Source organism: Tenrec ecaudatus, chromosome 9 (assembly GCF_050624435.1).
Source record: "Tenrec ecaudatus isolate mTenEca1 chromosome 9, mTenEca1.hap1, whole genome shotgun sequence".
NCBI lineage: Eukaryota > Metazoa > Chordata > Mammalia > Afrosoricida > Tenrecidae > Tenrec > Tenrec ecaudatus.
The window spans coordinates 71,071,902-71,091,884 of record NC_134538.1 but is presented as its reverse complement, the minus strand read 5'-3'; the positions used below and the strand labels follow the sequence as shown (position 1 = coordinate 71,091,884).

At 42.7% G+C, this 19,983-nt stretch overlaps 1 protein-coding gene across 1 annotated transcript in view; it reads right to left on the bottom strand.

Moving 5' to 3' along the window:
• Positions 1 to 19,983, bottom strand: part of AOAH (acyloxyacyl hydrolase) — a 248,111-nt gene that overhangs the window by 134,739 nt on the left and 93,389 nt on the right. The window contains exon 5 of the mRNA XM_075557546.1: positions 5,299 to 5,358. Coding sequence (XP_075413661.1) covers positions 5,299 to 5,358 — 60 coding nt within the window. The remainder of the gene's footprint in view (positions 1 to 5,298; positions 5,359 to 19,983) is intronic.

The following is a 19,983-nucleotide window of genomic DNA, read 5'->3' as shown; positions in this document are numbered from 1 at the left end:
ACTGTTCCCCACATTTTAGGAGTCCGTTCTCTTCTGTTGGCCAGCTAGTCTATATTCCTGGGCCTTGGTCTTCCAGAATCTGCTCTCATTTTATTTTTCTCAATTTACTTCTTGCTCTTGCCACAAATTCCATATTCACCCCTCCTGCCTTTGTTCCTGTGAAAGTCCTTCCCCTCCTCGTTCTCTTGATTCAGGCGGCTCTTCTCACCTTCACGGCCTTGCTCATTTCCCATCTCTTCCCAAAAGGGCCTTGTCCACCTTAGTCCATTCCACTCTGCCAACAACATTGTCTTCCTCATTCTTCCACAAAACTTTGGAAATAAACAGTACTTTCCAGTCAAATGAGTCCCTCCGAGTCTGGGATGAACTAAAGGAAGACACAGATCCAGGCTTTGGGAAGAGGGAAGCCCTTCCTGCCGGGAGCTGAGAGGAGATGAGCCAAGGGATGCCGCAAGCACTAGGAGCAAGGCTATTTTAGGGAGCGGGTCCCCTAGAACTCAAGATGTTTGAGAAAAAGATGACCTGACTTTTCTCCTCAACGGGGCTTTTCGGAAGGTGGTGCTTGCCATGATGCTGTCTTTGAGTGAAAGAAAGAGAAGACAATAGGGTAGGAAAAATTAGGAACCGGCTTCGACTGATGAAGGGACAGGTACACTTGACAGCTGCCAGCCAAAGGGATCAGTAAATTATGGATGTTGGCCATGTTTTGACCCTGACATTTTCAGACTACAGATGAGGCATTTAAGGACCTTGGCGATTGATGCTTGTTCAGCTTTCCCGGATTAGAGGAAGAACTCGGAGTAGTTCTCGCATCCAGATTGCAAAGCGAGGAGACGGAAGAGTTGCTCCCACAGAGCTTCCAGTCTAGTGGGGGGTCGAGGTGGGCACCTCAGCTCCGAGAAACCCAGTGAAGTCTACACTGGTGCACGGACAGACAAGGGTGCTGGTGATGATGCAGGTGATGGCCCAGAAACCAAGTAGGAGGGAGCCAGGAGGGACGAATGGGAAAGACGCTCTGAGACTTTGCTCCTCAAAGTCCAGTCCATAAACTTGTGGGAAACACAGATTCTTGGGCCATGCCACGAGTCAGGCTATCAACTCAATGACAGCTCTTTTTACGTCTTGGTTGTGGGGCTCCCCTGTGTAATAGAGGACCCTGACAGTATCCTTGACTTTTACTCACCAGCTATGTCTCCAGACACTGTCCAATGTCCCCCAGGGGATAGAATACATGGGAGCTCGACTGGCCTGGGGGGGTCACACCATGGCCTGCCGACTGTATGCTCAGCAGCGTGAACGCACCGGCCACCCCATGGGAGAACGATGAGGCTTTCTGCTTCAGGAAAGAGCGACAGTCCTGGAAACCCATGGGGCAAGTTCTACCCTGTCCTAGTGGGTCATTCAGAGATGGAACAGGCTAGGTGGCAGTGATGTTTGGCGAGGTCAGTTAGGGGCCCAAAGGAGGAAGGGTTTAGAAAGTTGATTTTAGAGATGCCGGAACTGACGCAGACTGGGTACTCTAGACACACGGTTCAAACTAACAGCAGCACATGATGACACCATCGCACTAGCAGTCATTTGGAAAGATAGACGCCTTCTGAGGCCCAGGGTCAGCAGTTGGGGCTGCATTTAAAGGCTTGAGATACTTAAAGGAAGTATTTACTTTGGCCTGAAGGTCTTAGTATCATTAGCCTTAATGGCAAAGTCGCTCTGAACACTGATGATGACAGAAATGTATACGGCCAGCCTTACCACGATGACACAAGAGGGGCAGCAAGACACAATGCTCCAACTGCGCAGCTCTTCACTGTCAACGTTCGGCTGGACGGCTGCAGCTCTCTGTGACAGGCATCCGGCAGGAATGGAGGCCAGGAGATGGGCCCTGGCTGATGCAGGGGGCCTCCGACCCTCGCCGAGCCTCCAAACATCTCCCACTTGGAGTGAAATTTTGGTTTTCTAATCTCTCCACCGTGCAGTACCAGACACATCGCCCTCTTCTAACAATGTGCGTGCAAATGAGCGCCGAGATGAACGCAGCCACATCGCAGACATCCCTGCGCGGTGTACCCGACAGCCCTCGCCTTTCCATTTGAGCTTTGCAAACAGAGTCTTGTGGCGGGCTGTTATTAACTGAGCAATGGATTTAAAATATTGCATCTGCCCGTACCGAATCCATCTCAAATGAAAGTCTCGGAATGGCCCTCTCTGGGGACAGCAGTCAGGCAGCATCTCAGTTTGCAATCTAGTTACCAGCTCGGCGTGTCTGCGCACGGCAGCGTGCTAAATGAATACGGAGCAGAAAACAGGACCTGACTGACAACGTGAGGGGAGTGGGGTGATTGGAAGGTTAATGGGAGGGTGCCACTACCCGTGCACAGCTACCTGAACATGAATTTCGGCCTGGCGCGAGTCAGTGTTCACAGCGAGCCAGCAAACCAACTGCTGTCCAGTCAGCACCACTCCTGATGTCCCTCTCGTGTCAGAGTAGAACTGTGCTCCCTAGGTCTCACTCGCTTCTTACTGGGAAGCACATTAGAAAGGCATTCTTGGGTAGACTGAAACCTTCTACTTTACGGGTTAGCAGTACTAACCATTGGCACTACTTGGGGATGCTGTATTCGTATTATTACCTGGATTTAATTGGTCTGAGGTGGGGCTTGACCATCAGCAATTCCTAAAATTTCCCAGATAACTCTACTGAGCAGGTAGGTGTGAGAGCCAGGCTGTCATGTGCAGCTGTGCTGGTCCATTGTGTGATTCCAGTGCCCAGGCAGCACGTGCCAGGAATAGGTGCTCCCTGAAATTTAGCCCCGAGGATGTGTCTGGATGGGAGTTCTTAACAGTGAAAAGAGGATGAAGCATGGAAATAGCTAGATCTGAATCTAACTGATACATTTCTTACTGGCTAGTTGTGGAAATGGACAAATTATGTAACCTTGAGAACAAAAATACTGCCTCTGTTTTGTAGGGCTTCTTGTGAGAATTAGAATTAGAATTTAGAATTCTAAACCTGTAGATGTTCAGCACTCTGTTAGACCATTGAAAGTCTTTGTAGGGAATCGCATGGAGACCGAACTCTTCTCTGGAACATCTGAATTCCTTTGATGTGTGTGATTCCCCAGTTTGGATTCACCATGTCTGGCAGGATATGTTGAAAAAATATGCAACCTAATGTGTATGCTTCTTGGAACCTGGGTGGTATACACAGTTAACATGGTGGTTTGAGGCAGCCGGGGCATCTTGGAAGAAAGGTCTGGCAATCTGTGTAATAAACAACCCACAGTCATTGAGAAGTCTATGCCACACAGTCCTGCTCTGACATGTGTGGGGTCTCTATGAGTCAGAATCAACTTGATGGCACGAGGAGGAAAACAAAGGATTTCTTTGTGAGTTCCAACAGGGCTGCCATTCCCTCAGCCACCACAATGGAGCTAAATGCAGCCAGTATTCTCTGAGCATGACCCCGAGACAGTTATTGGCATTTTCTGGTTATTCTTTCTTTGATAGCTTTGCTCTATCAGAGTAAAAATAGTGGGGAAGGGTTTTGAGGAGTGTTAATATGTTAGTTATCATTATTGAATTGTTGGCTAAGATTTCTTCTTCTTCTTCTTCTTCTTCTTCTTCTTCTTCTTCTTCTTCTTCTTCTTCTTCTTCTTCTTCTTCTTCTTCTCTCAAGGAATTATTAGAATCCTGGCTCATGCATTAAGCTTGAAAGGCTGGTGATAGAAATAAACATATATCTACAAATCCTAATTAGCCTTTGAGTTAGTGCAAAGACAGTTAGTACCCGTGAAGTAAACAATACCCTAAAAATAGGTTTTGAGACTCATGTAGAGGAGAATAAAAGAGGAATTGTGTTCTTTTTCATTTCTGCTCAAAGCTCTGAAGGTGGGGGTCAAGGGGGTGATGTGGCATTTTGCTTCTTGTTCAATGACTTAAGCAGTTTAGCTGAATGGGCTCTTGCTAGCCTTTAATTATTTGCCAAATTAAATAATTCTTGGCAATGAAGGCACTGTGGTATATTTTTTGATCATTTATAAATGCCCACTATAAGATCAGCTTGTAGATGAATATTTCTATGTAGCCTATAAATAGAATCACCAGATAAAATCTTACACTGGACATAGATATACTAAAAAAATTAACCATTGCTTACCTGAAATTCAATTTTAACTGGGCAGCTTATATTCTATTGGCTAAATCAGATAACCTTAGCAATGAAGGATTTTTATCCTTTCTGTTTCCATGTTTCTAACTCAATATGCCTGCCCATGCATTGCATCAGGATGAATGATGGGGTAGGCCAATAGGGAGAAGCCAAGGACAAGGTGTGTACCCTCTCCACTAGGCTGAATGTCTTCTTCCTGCCAGGGTCTTGGACATCCATTGGGAATGGTGCTGTTCTTTAAAAGTCCACTGTCTCCATTTACTTTCTATTGGGATGGATTTGCAGTGGGGCCTAAATAACTAGTAGACTGTTACAATATTTGTGAACTAAACCTCTGTTGAATGAAACCAACATTGCAGAAAGGGCAAAGGCGGGGGGAAGAATAAAAATGGTGATTTTGTGTCCTTTTTCCTATGGTATTGAAAATGTACATAACAAAACAAAGCACGACGAAATAATACCTACAGGGACAATTCAAACGTTGTGATTACATTCTTTAAGCTGGGCAGCACTTTTTGAAATCCTCTTCCAAATCCTCTCAACTGTGGTTGTAATGAATGTGTACTGAGCTCTTGGCACATCCTGGGCATGACCCCAGGTGCTCTGTCGACATGATCTTGGCATGTTCTTCACCTCAGTGCTGTGAACAAGGGAGTCAGAGAACTGAAGCTTGAGGAGGTTGAACACCTTTTCTTATGACTGAATTTCTTGGATGCCAGGAGCAGAAGAATGTGACCAACTGTCACAAAATTGTCACTGGGAAGCCCTGGTTCTCAACCCGGGGTGGTTTGTCTCCTTGGGATACTGGCTAGCGTCAAAAGACATTCTTGATTATTGAGACCAAAGATGGGTGGAGATAAGGGGATGCTACGTCTGCACAGAACAGCCTTCTTCACAATTAGCCCGCCTCCAATGTCAGTCATGCTTAGGTTGAGAAACGCTGCTACGGGAGAAAATGTAGCAAGAGAAAGAGAGGAGGGTCTCACGCGATGATTTCAACATGATTGTCGCTGAGCTGTGGCGAGGCTTTCCATCCGCCATGGCCTTCAACCTTCAGACGATGGGAACGGGGTCAGTTAGAGGTGAGCATCCTGAGGATAATGCTGCCATCCCACCTGCCGATGGCTTACCAGATTCTGGGATTTCCTGATAATGTGTCTTGCCTTCTTTAGTGTGTATTTCCATGGTGCCTATAAAGCAAAGTTAGACAATATTACAACTTATTTCCATCGTAGCCGTCCACGTCTATTCTAATGTTAGGGTTTTTAAAGTCTTTCCCTATGCAATAAGGAACAATTTGTCGACAATTAGTCAGACAATAATTCACAAGGAGGAAAGTTCATGCGAATAACTGCCTTTATTCAAGGTTTACTCTCTGCCAGCCCCGGTGTGAAATGTGTTGGAACACAGCAACGATTGTGAGGAGGGTTTGGGAACAGGCAATGTTTGGTTCTGTTGTACCTAGGGTTGGTCGCTATGGGCCAGAACCCACTCAATGGCACCTAACAATGTAACCTTCACAACAGCTTTGGGAGTACAGTCATAGACAATAGGATAAAACTAAGGAGCAGAAGAGTCCTAAGACTGTCCAAGATCACATAATTAGTGTCTGCAACGAGGCAATTTGAACCCCTGCTTTCCTAACTGCTATGTATGCTATCTCCCTAAGGACCTTTCTTCTTCTTTTAAATCATTTTCATTGGGGCTCATACAACTATTACAATCCATACATACATCAATTATGGAAAGCACGCTTATACATTCGTTACCCTCATCATTCTCAAAATTCGCTTTCCGCTTGGGTTCCTGGAACCAGCTCCTCATTTTCCTTTTTTCCCTCCCCCTCCCTCCCCACCCCCGTTCCCTCATTAAACCCTTCATAATTTATAAATGATTATGTTATCTTACCTTACCCTGCCCAGTGTCTCCCTTCACCCACTTTTCTGTTGCTCGTCCCCCAGAGAGGAGGTTATATGTAGATCCCCGAGATCGGTTCCCCCTTTCTACAACCCCCTTCCCTCCTGGTATCACCACTCTCACTGCTGGTCCTGAGGGGTTCATCTGTCCTAGATTCCCTGTGTTTCCAGATCCCAACTGTGCATCCTCTGGTCTAACCAGGTTTGCAAAGTAGAATTGGGATCATGATAGTTGGGGGGAAGAAGCATTTAAGAACTAGAGGAAGGTTGTGAGTTTCATTATTACTACACTGAACCCCGAGTGACTCATCTCCTCCCCACTACCCCTCTGCAAGGGATGTGTGTCTAAATGTGGTCACCAGCAGGAAACTGCTGACCACTACCTTCTGTGTCTCATGCTGCAGCATAGCTGGCTATAGGTGGAACAATTAATAACTACCATTCATGGTAATTCTCTACTTCTCTTTTACTGTGCCTTCTCCTGCCCCAAAGTTCCCTGTTCTCCTTCTAACTTCTCAAGAGCATCTGAGTCCATCTGCCAAGTTCACATTGCAAGTATAAAGAGTTAGCGAATGACTTCCCACAACTGCATTTGTGAAATGGGAGGGAGCAGGGGTGGCCAGTGGTCAAATGCTTGCGTTCCATGCGGGAGACCCAGCTTCAATGACTGGCCAATGCATGTCGAGTGCAGTCACCACCCCTCTGTCCAAGGATGCTGCCATGACACTGAGCAGCTTTTAGCAGAGCTCCCAGACCAATACTAATTGGAGGAAAGGCCTGGCCATTTCATTCCAAAAATCAGCCAGTGAAGAGCCCACGGATCACTTTGATTTCATTCACGGTTGATCATGGGATGGTGCAGGACAAGGCAGCGATTCTGCCATGTGTAAAGGGCGGATGAAACAGCAACTAACAACAACAACAACAACAACATCATCTGGAAATGCCAAGGACCTCTAGGATTATATGTCTGTGGGAGGAATGTCGCTGACAGGTGCCATCAAGTCGGTTCTGACTCATAACAAACCCACGTACTACAGAACACAACACTGCCTGGTCCTGTACCCACCTCCCCATTGTTGTTACATTAGAACCCATTGCAGCAGCCCCTGTGTCAATCCATCTCACTGCGGGGCTTGCTACGTTTCCTGGTCTTCTTCTTTACCGAGCATGATGCCCTTTTTAGGTGAGAGGGATGGGATCAAGGTCATTCTAGAAGTGTCTGTATCATTTTTCCTTCTACTTAGTACATGTGTACAGTCATCTTCATTGTTTGATGTTATGATTTTTATCATTATTTTTCACAGTGAAGGATATGCAGTGTTTCTTGAAAATGAAACAGTAGGCAAGAGGGGTTACCATTTCCTGACCTTTGGAAACAGGATGCTAAGTTTATTTGGTGTTCTGCCTTCTATCAGAGCTGCCGATTACACATTTTTTTAAATTGACTATCATCTCACGAATTCACAGATGTAGCCACTTTCCCATAGCTTCACCAGAGTTATCTTGGCTCTATCCAGAGTGATCTCACATAGAGATGAAGGAATTTCCTGTTTCTTGCTGTACTGTATTATTGATTCATTAACACAAAACTCATCGCCCCCACCACTCTAATTCCTGCAGGAATGAAGCTATCTGACCTGTATTTTCTCTGAAAGGTCTTCACAACCTTTTGTACTTAGGACCAGGAGGCAACACCAAGCCTATATCTAGGGACCAGCCAAATCACCACCGAAAAGCGCAAAAATGTGATGCCAAGTAGGTGGCACAAAGGACACTTGTTTACAGTCTGAGAGCTGTACAAGAAGGCAGAGTGGCGCGTGGTTCAACCTCGTTGGAAACATGCGCAGGAGGGCTTTTAAGTTGAACAGTTCTGAGCACGTCTGCAAGTGACCAGGAAAGGGATGCCAGCATTGATGCTGGGGTCGTGGGTAGATTTTAGTGAGCGGGCAAATTAAAAACATATGGACTATGTGAATAACTGTGATCACCCTCACCTGGAAGGAGATTACTATTTAGTAGGAAAATATTTTAAAAAGCAAAGAAAAACTGAAGAGTGACAATAGAGGGGTTTTGGGGAGGAGGAACTCTTTTGCTGAGCTTTGAAAAGATTCAAATGTCAATAATCAGTAACGAGTAGGCCAAGGGGGCATCCAAAGTCAGCGTGTGTTGTCTGGAAGAAAGACGAGAATCAAGGACCTATGGGAACAAAACTCAAAATCATAAAAAGACCAGGCTGACTGGTGGAATACAGAGACTATAACCCTTAGCCACCCTAATGCTTAGAAATGAACTTACTCCTCTACCTCATTTTTCAGCCAAATAATAGGTCTTTAATGTAGGTAAAACATGGGGAGGGATGTGCACCTTAGATCAATCGACCATTTTAGAAAAAAAGGTGGCCTTTGGCCAAGAACAAAGTTCAAAAGGGCAAGGGAAGGAGAATGGAACCAGAATAGAGAAGAAGGAAGTAGAATAAGAGATGTTTCATTCTGGGGATTGTAGTCAAAGACACGAAACAAAGTGTATAGCAATCATTGAATAGAAAATGGAACTGCTCTGTAAATCTTCACCTAAGTCACTATAAAAAGAAAAAAAAGTGTTTGGGGTTGAAACAGTTGGGCCAGAATGAAGTGAGTAATTCAAACTTTCAAGTAATGTGAAGACAGGCATAGGAGAGAATTCTGGGAAATGGTTAAAGAGCCAAAGATCTTGAATGTCAAGATAAATATTTTGTCTTTATTCCAAAGGTAATCCTTGGCTCTGGAGCTTTTGAACAGGAATGTGTCAGGTTTAGTGTCAAATAAACCTTAAGGAAATAAAAATAATCAAATTAAACATCATTTCTCCCATAGTTACGAATGAAAAATGTGCTCAGAACAATATGAGAGAGAATCTAGACAATGCCCCACTCTGCTTTATTTCCCTCAGAAGATGGTGGCAAGGCCTCAAAGATTTTAGAACAAGTTCATTTGTTTGTCTTGGTGACAGGCACAGCGAATACCAAACAATGTAAAGACAATTCTATCCTGTGGATAGAATCTTTTATTGCCGGCAATTTTATGTTATCTCTGTTTTCCAAAGTTCAAGGCATGCTCTTTCACCTTCTTAAAAATTGAAACGTTCGAGTGGAGAATGTCATTCAAACAAGTGGTTGGAGAATAAGTTTGGAAACGGATTGTGGATTGGATAGAAAATTCTTTGGTTACAAGCCAACATGGTGCTACTGACGTAGCTGAAGCAATCATCCGAGGCATACGCAGAGTCTCTACCATCGAGAGGCCTGATGCTGGAAGCATTCATTTGATCCTGCAATTTGTAACAGTCAAATCTTTTCAACTTCTTATTACTTTCCCCCTTGGGTTATCATGTTTCATTACTCCAGCTTCAAATCCTTTCCAGAGTCTAATTATTTAATACCTTCACCAGAAACCCATTACATAGGCTCATGGAGCTATAAGCCCTGAGCCTACGGCTATGGTCCAAAGGCTCATGGATATGCAGATTGGATTTCTTTACGCGAGAACGTGAAAAGTGGCCAAAGACAGTCTGCCCTGGTGCCTTACCAGCCTACAAAAGAAAGGAGGGCAATCTTTTCTGTGATTTTCAGAATACATAGTAGCTACACCCACAGCAATTCACTGAAACACTACTGTTTCACATGATCTGAATGTTCGCCCAAAGCTGAAGCCCAAAGTCTTGCGGTAAGAGGAGAGGATTGGTGACTGTTGGGTGACCATTGATTGCTTTCATTCTCCAGGTTTTTTCAATTCTGATATTTGCACAGTTTGGATGATGAAGCTGGGAAATTCTTGCCACTGGATATATTCTCACCTTGGTGGGTGGCCCAAAACAGAATTCATTGACCAGAGGGGTGGGTCAATCCAACATTGGATGGGACATGTGACTAATATTCAATTTTTCCTAAATCTGAGAGCCTAAGCTTTGATGATGATACTCTCCAATGAAGCTCTTTTGAGTCATGGAGCCAAGAAGTGCCCAGGTACGACTCAGTTTAGACCTGTTTGGCATGAGACACATGCTTGATGCCTTGATCTGGGTATCACATTCATGTCTTTGTGCCTTTCAGTGGTAAAGAAGGCTATTTTGATCGTCATTTCTAACATATCAGAATGCTTTGGCAACCTTACATGACATTACATGGAATACTATAGGGAAATATGTTACATGTGTTATATACGGAGTACTAAGAAGATGCTTCAGAACTCCAAGATTTCAGAGAATTGGTGAATTGGGCAAGGCACACTAATTTAGCCATCTTGGTCTCTGTGATGTTAAAGGATGGAATTTTGGCGTGAAGGAAGTAAAGAAACTAGTGTCTTTGTAGGCATGGGTTTCTATCGTGAACAGGTTTTAGTCAAGGAGCTCTCTATCAACTATAGCAGCAGGTAACTTTGGAAAGTTACAGACAATGCCTTTTGTTCACGTCGCCCTCTTGACAGCGCTGACAGCTTCCACAAAAGAGAAGGCCCCTGGGAAGTGGATGATGATTTCAGACACGTGTTTTTGATTGTCAGAGAGTATACGGGGAGAGAGGGGGGTGGGTGAGCAAGCTGGAGTGAGGAGAAGATCACTGATCTATTCCAGATCTTTCCCAGCATTCATCAGCCCAAGTTGTTCACAAACCCATTTTGTGGTGTGTTAGTCGAAAAACAGCAGCACGATTTAAAAGAGACCACCTTCAAGGAGTCGACCACCCAGTGGAAGAGGTCGGTGTGGGAATAGCTCCTACATAGACTGATTAGAGAAGCCAAGACACAGGCACCAAAAAAGGCTCAAAACCCCTTTGTACAGCATATAAAGACAAAGCCATGATGGATGCGCCACTGTTATGTTTTTAATCAAACAGTGGCATTTCTGGCCTTGGCGTGGAATTTGCTGCTATGTTTTCATGCCTGTGTTTCACTGTTTCTGCGGTGGCCAGTTTCCAATACCTAGGATTTAGCTGTACCAAAGCTCAATTAGATTTTCAAGTTCCGACATTTTCCAGGGCTGAATGACATTTATGACTTTGAGCTTTATGGAAAATATGAAGTCAGACCTTGTCACTTTCTACCTCTACTGTGCCCAAGAAAAAAGAAAGAAGAACACTCCCACTCTTTTATCTGAATTCCATTTTATTACTGAGTGTACCTTCTTCATACACATTTAAAATTTTAAAAATCATTTTATTGTGGGCTCGTACAATGCGTATCACAATCCATACATAAATCCATTGTGTCAAGCACATTTGTACATTTGTTTCCATCATCATTCTCAAAACATTTGCTTTCTATTTGAGCCCTTGGTATCAGCTTTTCACTTCCCCCTGCCTCCCTGCTCCCTCATCCCTCAGGAACCCTTGATAATTTATAAATTATTATTATTTTGTCATATCTTACACCGTCCGATGTCTCCCTTCACCCACTTTTCTGTTGCTCATCCCCCAGAGAGGAGGTTATATGTAGATCCTTGTGATCAGTCCCCCTTTCTACCCCACCTTTGCTCCACCCTCCCTGTATTGCGACTCTCACCACTGGTCCTGAGGGGTTCATCTATCCTGGGTTCCCTGTGCTTCTGCTTTCTATCTGTACCAGTGTACATCCTCCAGTCTAGCCAGATTTGCAAGGTAGAATTGGGATTATGATAGTGGGGGGTAAGAAGCAGTTAAGAACTAGAGGAGTTGTATGTTTCATCAGTGCTACACTGCACCCTGACTGACTCATCTCCCCATGATCCTAGCCTGTGTGATCATGAGGTGTTGAAAGGATCAGGTATCAGGCATCAAAGATAAAAAAATCCTATCTTTGTGTGTTCACCTTCCCGATATGATTGTTGAAGACAAATGGATTCATAGACTAATGTGGTGGAGAAAGCTGATGGTGCCCGGTTATCAAAAGATATAGATAGCATCTGGGGTATTAAAAGCTTGAAGATAAACAAGTGGCCATGTAGCTCAGAAGCAACAAAGCCCACATGGAAGAACCACACCAGCCTCTGTGATCACGAGGTGTCGATGGGATCAGGTATCAAGCATCAAGGAATAAAAAATTTAATCATTGTGAATGAGGGGGGAGGAGTGCAGATTGGGGACCCAAAGCCCACCTGTGGGCAACTGGATATCCCCATACACGTTTTATTACCTAAATGTTATTCATTATTTCTTTTACCGTAAATCTGAATTGCATACCTAGAAATACTGTCACTGTGCTTAATTTTGCTCTCACTATTGCCTTTCTTTTTCTAGTAAATGCCTTAAATTTTTTTAGAAACTAAAAGATCCCCCAAACATTGTTTTAAACATATTATTGTCACCCCGAGGACTCCTGATGAGGTAATGGTTACAGTACTCAGCTGCCAACAGAAAGGTCACCTGTTTGAACTCACCACCTACTCGATGGAAGAAGATGTGGAAATGTTGAACAATACTTCATTCTGTAAAGATTTAGAATCTTGGAAACCATAGGAGGCAGTTATACTCTGCCAATAGACTCACCATGAATTGGAATTGACTTGTCAGCAATGGGTTTGCTTCCTACCCTGCTCTGTTTCCTACACATTACTTGCCCCTACTTTTACTACGCTCGCAACCGCAATAGTTAGATTGCGTGCGAACTTAGGTAGGCTGGGATTGTCCCATGATATGATCTAACATCATATGGTCGTCTCCATGATGGGATCTTCTTGAAGCAGCCAAGCAGTTGTGGGAAGAACAGACTTCTTTAATGTGGTGACAGCCTTAACACGATTGATGAAGGGTTTGTTCAAGGTGCGTCTTACTCTTAGTATAAATCGACAAGTTGTGAAAGTGAGTGGACTTCTACTGTTGCATTTGAACCCTTCATCTGTTTCATTGACCTCTTGTTTTATTGCCTCCAATCCCATCGGAGCACTCTTGGCATTGGATTTATTTGGCTTTTCTTGGATTTATTCAGTTTGGGATCCACCAGACTATGGTCTTCCTTCATCCTGTTCATCAGGAGAAGCCTGCAGCTTACATCTGACCAATAGACTTGCATGGGACTGTACTCAATCCATTTCTACAACTATGTGAACCATTGGTTTTGCTGATTTAGAGAACCCAGTCGAACACAACTATTAGCACCACATATCAACTCCCCCTTATTTAATGGAGGTTCTTTTATATGTCAGGCTCTGTAAAAGGCATGGTCAATATTGTATCTCTAAACTTTATTCCAGACCTGCAAGGAGGAAATTAACAATTCTTAACCCTATTTTATAAATGAACATCCAAGACTCTGTGCTATCAAGTGAATTCTCCACAGCTCACAATAAACAGAATTATTCCATCTTGAACATTTCTTCCTCAGTGCCTGGGAATGAGCAAAAGTGCTCTAGTGCTAGACTCTCTGGTCTATACCTACTAATGCAATGTAGTAAATGATTAAATTACTTGGTGGTAATCAAAGGGTTGAAGGTTCAAGTCCACCCAGAAATTCCTTGAGAGACAACCCCATGATCTTCTTCTTCAACAACAACGACAACAACAAAAAGCTATGGAAGAGAGCACAGTGGAATAGAGCCTTGGGTAGAACACAGTCCCACTGGTCCCACTAGTTCTGGCACTGTTCTTCAAACAAATCATTTCTGGTTAATAACGAGGCTCCTCAATGGATGTGACTTTATCAATGGGCTAATTTGAAGTTTACTTTGTTATGTAGTTTACCATGATGCCATTTGCCCAATGTAGCACTACAACGAATCATCCTATTCTATCTGTTTCCTGTTGCTGCTCTAGCAAGTTGTCGCACATGTGGTGTCTTAAAACCAACAAAAATGCATCCTTCTATCGTTTACATAGAAGGTGAAAAGTCTGAAGCGGATCTTACAGGGCGAAATTAAGGTGGTAGTAGGCACCAGAGGAGAATCCATTCCTTGTCTTTTTCAGTTTCTACACATGTTCCTTGGTTGGTGGCCCTGACACCCTTCCATAGTCACATCCCTTCTTATCAGACTCCACTGCCTGTTTCTACTAAGGACCCTTGTGATTACATTGAACCCACTTGAACCATCCTGGATAATCTCTCCACGTGAATGATCCTGAATTTAATCGTGCCTGCAAAGTTCCTTTTTCTATGTAAAGCAATAATGTTCACAGGCTCTGGGGGTTAGGATATGGACATCTTTGGGTGATTATTATTCTTTCTACCACACTATTCATTCAAACAAATACTACTGAGCACTTAATACAAATGACCTGTAGCTGGCTCTAGGGAAATCACGGGGAACAGTACTGGGTCTGAGCAATAAAGCAGATTACCAACTCTCCTGCAGCTCATACCCCAACAGAAAAAGCTGATACTAAAAATATTTTTTAATATTTGGCTTATTGCACAATTGTTTAATTACAAGTCTAATAAGTGCTGGGAAGGATGGATGATGATAAAAGGAGACAAATCCTGGAGGAGCTGGCTTAATTTGGGGTTTTAGGAAGAAGTTCTTAGAGAAAATGACTTCTCAGATGAGCTCTGATGTGGTGGCTTAATTAGGTGAAGATGAAGGTCAAGAGAGCATGCTGGGAGACCATAGATTAAAATTTTAAAATCCAAAGGATATTTTAGAAACAATGAATTGCATTAGGGCGATGGCCTATTCTTGAGCTAAAAGAAGAAATCAGCGTGCGCTCAAGACAAAAGTCCTTGTCATTTTTTGAACTTTTCACGAGCAGGCAGGAAACATTTTCAAGTCACAATTGTCAGAGAAGTATCTTCCTGGGAACTACTTCATTTCTTCAGCTTATCAGAAGTCAAAGTGAAAAACATTGGCATGCACCTTGCTGCCCTTTGAAGAGACTTGTCATAAGCATAACAATCACTATGAGGATGGCAGAGGACACCTAACAATGACAACAAATAACTCAAGTGCTTGCCTGCTAAGCAAAAAGCCAGTAGTTTAAACCGACAAGCTGCTTCCATGAAGAATTCTAGCCTTGGAAAGATGGGGGAAGTTATTTTCTGTCCTGCCGGGCCATAGAATAAGAATTGACTCAAGAGCAATAGGTTTGATTTGGTTTGGGGTTTAAACAAGTCTTTGGAGTCCCTTTGTGGGGTAATTGGTTCACATGATTTCCTGCTCCTGGCAAGGCTGGGGTTTAACATCATGGAAAGGCTGGAGTGGAGTCTACCTGGAGGCATCTTGAAAGCAGCAGCTGGAGGTGTACCATGGAAAATCCCGTCATGGAGAGCCCTCTGGAGCACAGCTCCACTGTGACACACACGGGGGTGCTGTGATGCAGAGCTGTTTGATGGCAACTTGTTATTTAAGAGAAAACAACACCAACAACCCAGACAAATACGTCAGCATGTCTAAGTAGATAAGTACTCTAAGAACCCAAATATGGAATGTAGGGCGCATACAGCAGTCTAGAGCTTCTGTTTGGAATGTTAAAAAAGTGAACGATCTGAAAATGGTGGTCATGGTTATACAACATTGTGAGTACGCGTAGCACCACTGAGTGATACACTCACAAATCACGAAAATAGTAAGCTTTTATGGTTTATATATTTTGAGTCAAACAATAAGGAAACAGAGAAAAAAAAGGAGATGGAAACTTGGAATCTCTGACAAAATCTTTCAAAATGTTTGGAGAAAGATTGAACAGTAGTGAAGCCCAGGCAAATGCTTAGAAATCTTTCCTCAGGTCTGGTAAGAGTTTTAAACTTTCAAATATTCAGGGAGCAGTTTAATTTAGAAACCTCTGATATGTAAAAGCTTTCTTTTCTATGATAATTTTATATGTATTGCTCTTGGAAGAGTTTGTGGAGACAAAATACATATGAGGGAGTTGGAATCTCATTGTTTTAAGTTTCACTTATTTAATTACGAGAAAGTGTGAACATTTTGCCCATATTCTTGATCCTTTACTCTTTTATTATTATTTTGTAAATCAACTGTTTTTAGCCTTTGCTCATTTATTTTATTTCACAGATGGCCCTTGAAGAATAGAGAAAATATTTATCCATGTGGGGGAACCGATTACAAGCATCTACATATAATCTCCTCCCTGGGGGATGGACAACAGAAAAGAGGGTGAAGGGAAAAGCTGGATGGTGTAAGTTATGACAAAATAATAATTTATAAATTATCAAAGGGTTCATGAGAGCGGGGAGAGCAGGGATGCGGGGGGGGGGGAATGAGGAGCTGATACCAAGGGCTCAAGTAGAAAGCAAATGTTTGGGGAATGCTGAGGGCAACAAATGTACAAATGTACTTGACACAATCGCTGTATGTATGGATTGTGATAAGAGTTGTTCATACCCCCAATAAAATGATTACAAAATAAAAGAGATTTAAAATCTTGAGAAAACATAACTTGCCACTTTGCAAGTTATCTTTTGATTGTGTAAGGCAGGTCTACAGTACTCAGATATATGAGTATTTCCCATTTTAGCTTTCAGATAAAAATGTAATTAAATATATCTTACAGTTTTCTTCTTTTGTGGGTTCATTTTTGATGTTTCCAATTTCACTTCATTTGGGATTTATTTTGCCTTAAGGAGAGGGATAGCCCCCACCAGGTCATGAGGATGATGTTCCCAATTAGAGCAGCCAATCTACAGAGAAGACCACATGGCTGGCCCCACTATGAGACATGACACCCCTCATTGACCCATAGCCCTACAGGAGACAACACCAGAGACACAGTGTGGGGAATTGCACCTGATCTTATCCCACCACTTATCCCACCAAGGCAAACACTAACGGAATGGAGTGGCAAGGTCCCAAGGGAATGCTGAAGGGGGTCTTTGGGGGCAGGGTGTGGTGCCCCCAACAGACTGGACTGGAAAACACTCCTAAAGCCACAACTAGTCCTTGAACTAACTACAAGTTTTTCTTTCTGTGTTTTGTTTTTGTCATTTGATGGTTGTTGTTGTTGTTTTGTTGTATATTGTTGCTTGGGTTTGCTGTGGCATTTTGGGGCATGTTATTATCTCCGCACGTCTGTCTAAATAAGATAGGCTGGATGAACAATCTGGAAGAGAAAACAATGGGACCGACAGTTCTGGGGGGACATGGGAGAGGGTGGGGGGAAAGTAAGAGTGTTAACAAACCTAGGGACAAGTGAACAACAAGTGATCCAAATCGGTGGTGAGGGGTGTGTGGGAGGCCTTGTAGGGCATGATCAAGAGTAATGTAACAAAGAGGAATTGCTGAAATCCTGGTGGGGACTGAGCATGATAGTGGGACAAGAGGAAAGTCAAAGGAAACAGAGGAAAGAGCTGGGAGGCAAAGGGCATTTATAGATGTCCAGATAAAGACATGTACATATGCAAACATATTTATATATGATGATGGGGGAAATAGATCTATGTGCCTATATTTATAGGTTTAGTATTAAGGTAGCAGAAAGACATTGGGCCTCCACTCAAATACTCCCTCAATGCAAGAATACTTTCTTCTATTAAATTGGCATTCTATGATGCTCACCTTCCTGATACAACCACTGAAGACAAAGAGAGTATATAAGCAAATGTGATGAAGAAAGCTGATGGTATCTGGCTATCAAAAGATATAGCATCTGGGGTCTTAAAGGCTTGAAGGTAAACAAGCAGCCATCTAGCTCAAAAGCAACAAAACCCACATGGAAGAAGCACACCATCCTGTGATCACGAGATGCCAAAGGGATCAGTTATCAGGCACCAAAAAACAAAAAAATCATATCAATGTGTGCTTACCTCCATGATACAATCATTGAAGACAAATGGGTGCATAAGTAAATGTAGCGAAGAAAGCTGATGGTGCCTGGCTATCAAAAGATATAGTGTGTGGGTCTTAAAGGCTTGAAGGTAAACAAGTGGCCATCTAGCTCATAAGCAACAAAGCCCACATGGCAGAATCACACCAGCTTGTGTGATCATGAGATGTTGAAGGGACCAGGTATCAGGCATCATCAGAACAAAAAAAAAAATTACCATAGTGAATGAGGTAGGGAGTACGGAGTGGAGACCCAAAGCCCATTTGTAGGCCACTGGACATCCCCTTATAGAAGGGTCTTGGGAAGGAGATGAGCCAGACAGGATGCGATGTAGCAAATATAAAAATGCTAATTCCTAAATGCTTTCTCCACCTGCTCCCCCACTATCATGATCCCATTTCTACCTTGCAAGTCTGGCTAGACCAGAGGATGTACACTGATACAGATAGGAACTGGAAACACAGGGAATCCAGGGTGGATGATCCCTTCAGGACCAGTGATGTGAGTGGTGATACTGGGAGGGTAGAGGGAGAGTGGGTTGGAAAGAGGGAACCGATTACATGTGACCTCCTCCCTGGGGGACAGACAACAGAAAAGTGGGAGATGTTGGACAGGGCAAGATATGACAAAATAATAATTTATAAATTATCAAGGGTTCATAGAGGAGGGGGGAGCGGGGATGGAGGGGAAAATGAAGATATGATGCCAGGGGCTTGGGCAGAGAGCAAATGTTTTGAGAATGATGAGGGCAATGAATGTACAAATGTGCTTTACACAATTGATGTATGTATGGATTGTGATAAGAGTTGTATGAGCCCCTAATAAAATGATTAAAAAGTCATATAAATAAAAGAGCTGTACAAACCCCAATAAAAGATTTAGAAAGAAAAAAAAGGAGAGTGATAGCCCATTAAACTCTTTCCCCAAATGACTCATCTTTTGTCCCATCCATATATTGTGTATTACCATCCTTTTGAAATGGCATATTCAACAAATGCAAGCATTTTAAAAGCATTTGGATTTATTTCTAGACACTATATCCTGTTCCATTTTAAAGCTTCCCCCAGTCTTGTATGCTATCTTTTTCATTTAACTCATTCATAATTTTCTCACAGATCCACTTTAAAATTACAATCAAGAAAAGAAACCCACAACCAACTATTTGTTCAAAGTTTGATTTCTCCTCTGTAATAAAAAATAGAGATTTTCAATTGTGTGGAAAGATTTTTAGATGTAGTAACCAAGTTTTTAGTCCAAATTTCAGGATAAACCTTAGTGTCCTTACCTCTTATTGTGTAGCTAGCTCCTCATGCATACCGATCACACAATAGGAATTTAACAGATTTGTACTAAGAGAATTAACGAGTGATTGTCTGTTGTTTTCATCCATGATGCTTTTGACTTATTCCATTTCTGACCCCAGTGACCAAAGATAAAGTGATTTTCCAGCCACCTGGAAGGTTTAATTAAACTGGGTCATTTGAAAAACTTGACTAACTCATCCAGAAATTTAAAGTAAGAAATAATGCTCCCAAGCTATAAATATTTTTTCTTGGATGTATTTCCCTTTCAGAAGTGACATTTAATTTCTACTGGCTTGTCAAGTCACACATGAAGATGAGTCCTTATTTAAGGAGGATTTTTTCCCCTGAATTCAACATTCTAATGATTAGACAAATAGTTTCTTCCTGTTTAATATTTTTTAGGCTTCTTTGTGGTGGAAAATACACACATCACTATACTGAATTAAGGTGGAGGATGAGGCAGAGCAAAAATGAACTGTAAAAATTGGCCAGACAACCAAATGAGAGAGAAAAGCTTAATTATTTCTATTTAGTTTGGATCCTGAGCTATTATGTTGCTAGACTTGTCCCCAGCAATACCCATGAAGCCTTCAATATGCGAGATAACGACGCCAGAGGAAGCGATTTCACCTGCTTGTTTGACACAGGGGCTCTATTACACTGAGAACACTTAAATAATTTTTCTTTTCTGGGCACCTGCCACAAAAATGCAAATCATAATTGCACTGCTGAGAGGACAAGTATACACTTTGGGATTTGGGTGCTAGAAAAAAAATGTGTATTCAGAAAATTTCCGGTGTGCACGTGTGCATGCATGCACACACACAAGCACACCCCCCTACACACACACACTTAAGTAAAATGGAACCTGAGATCAGC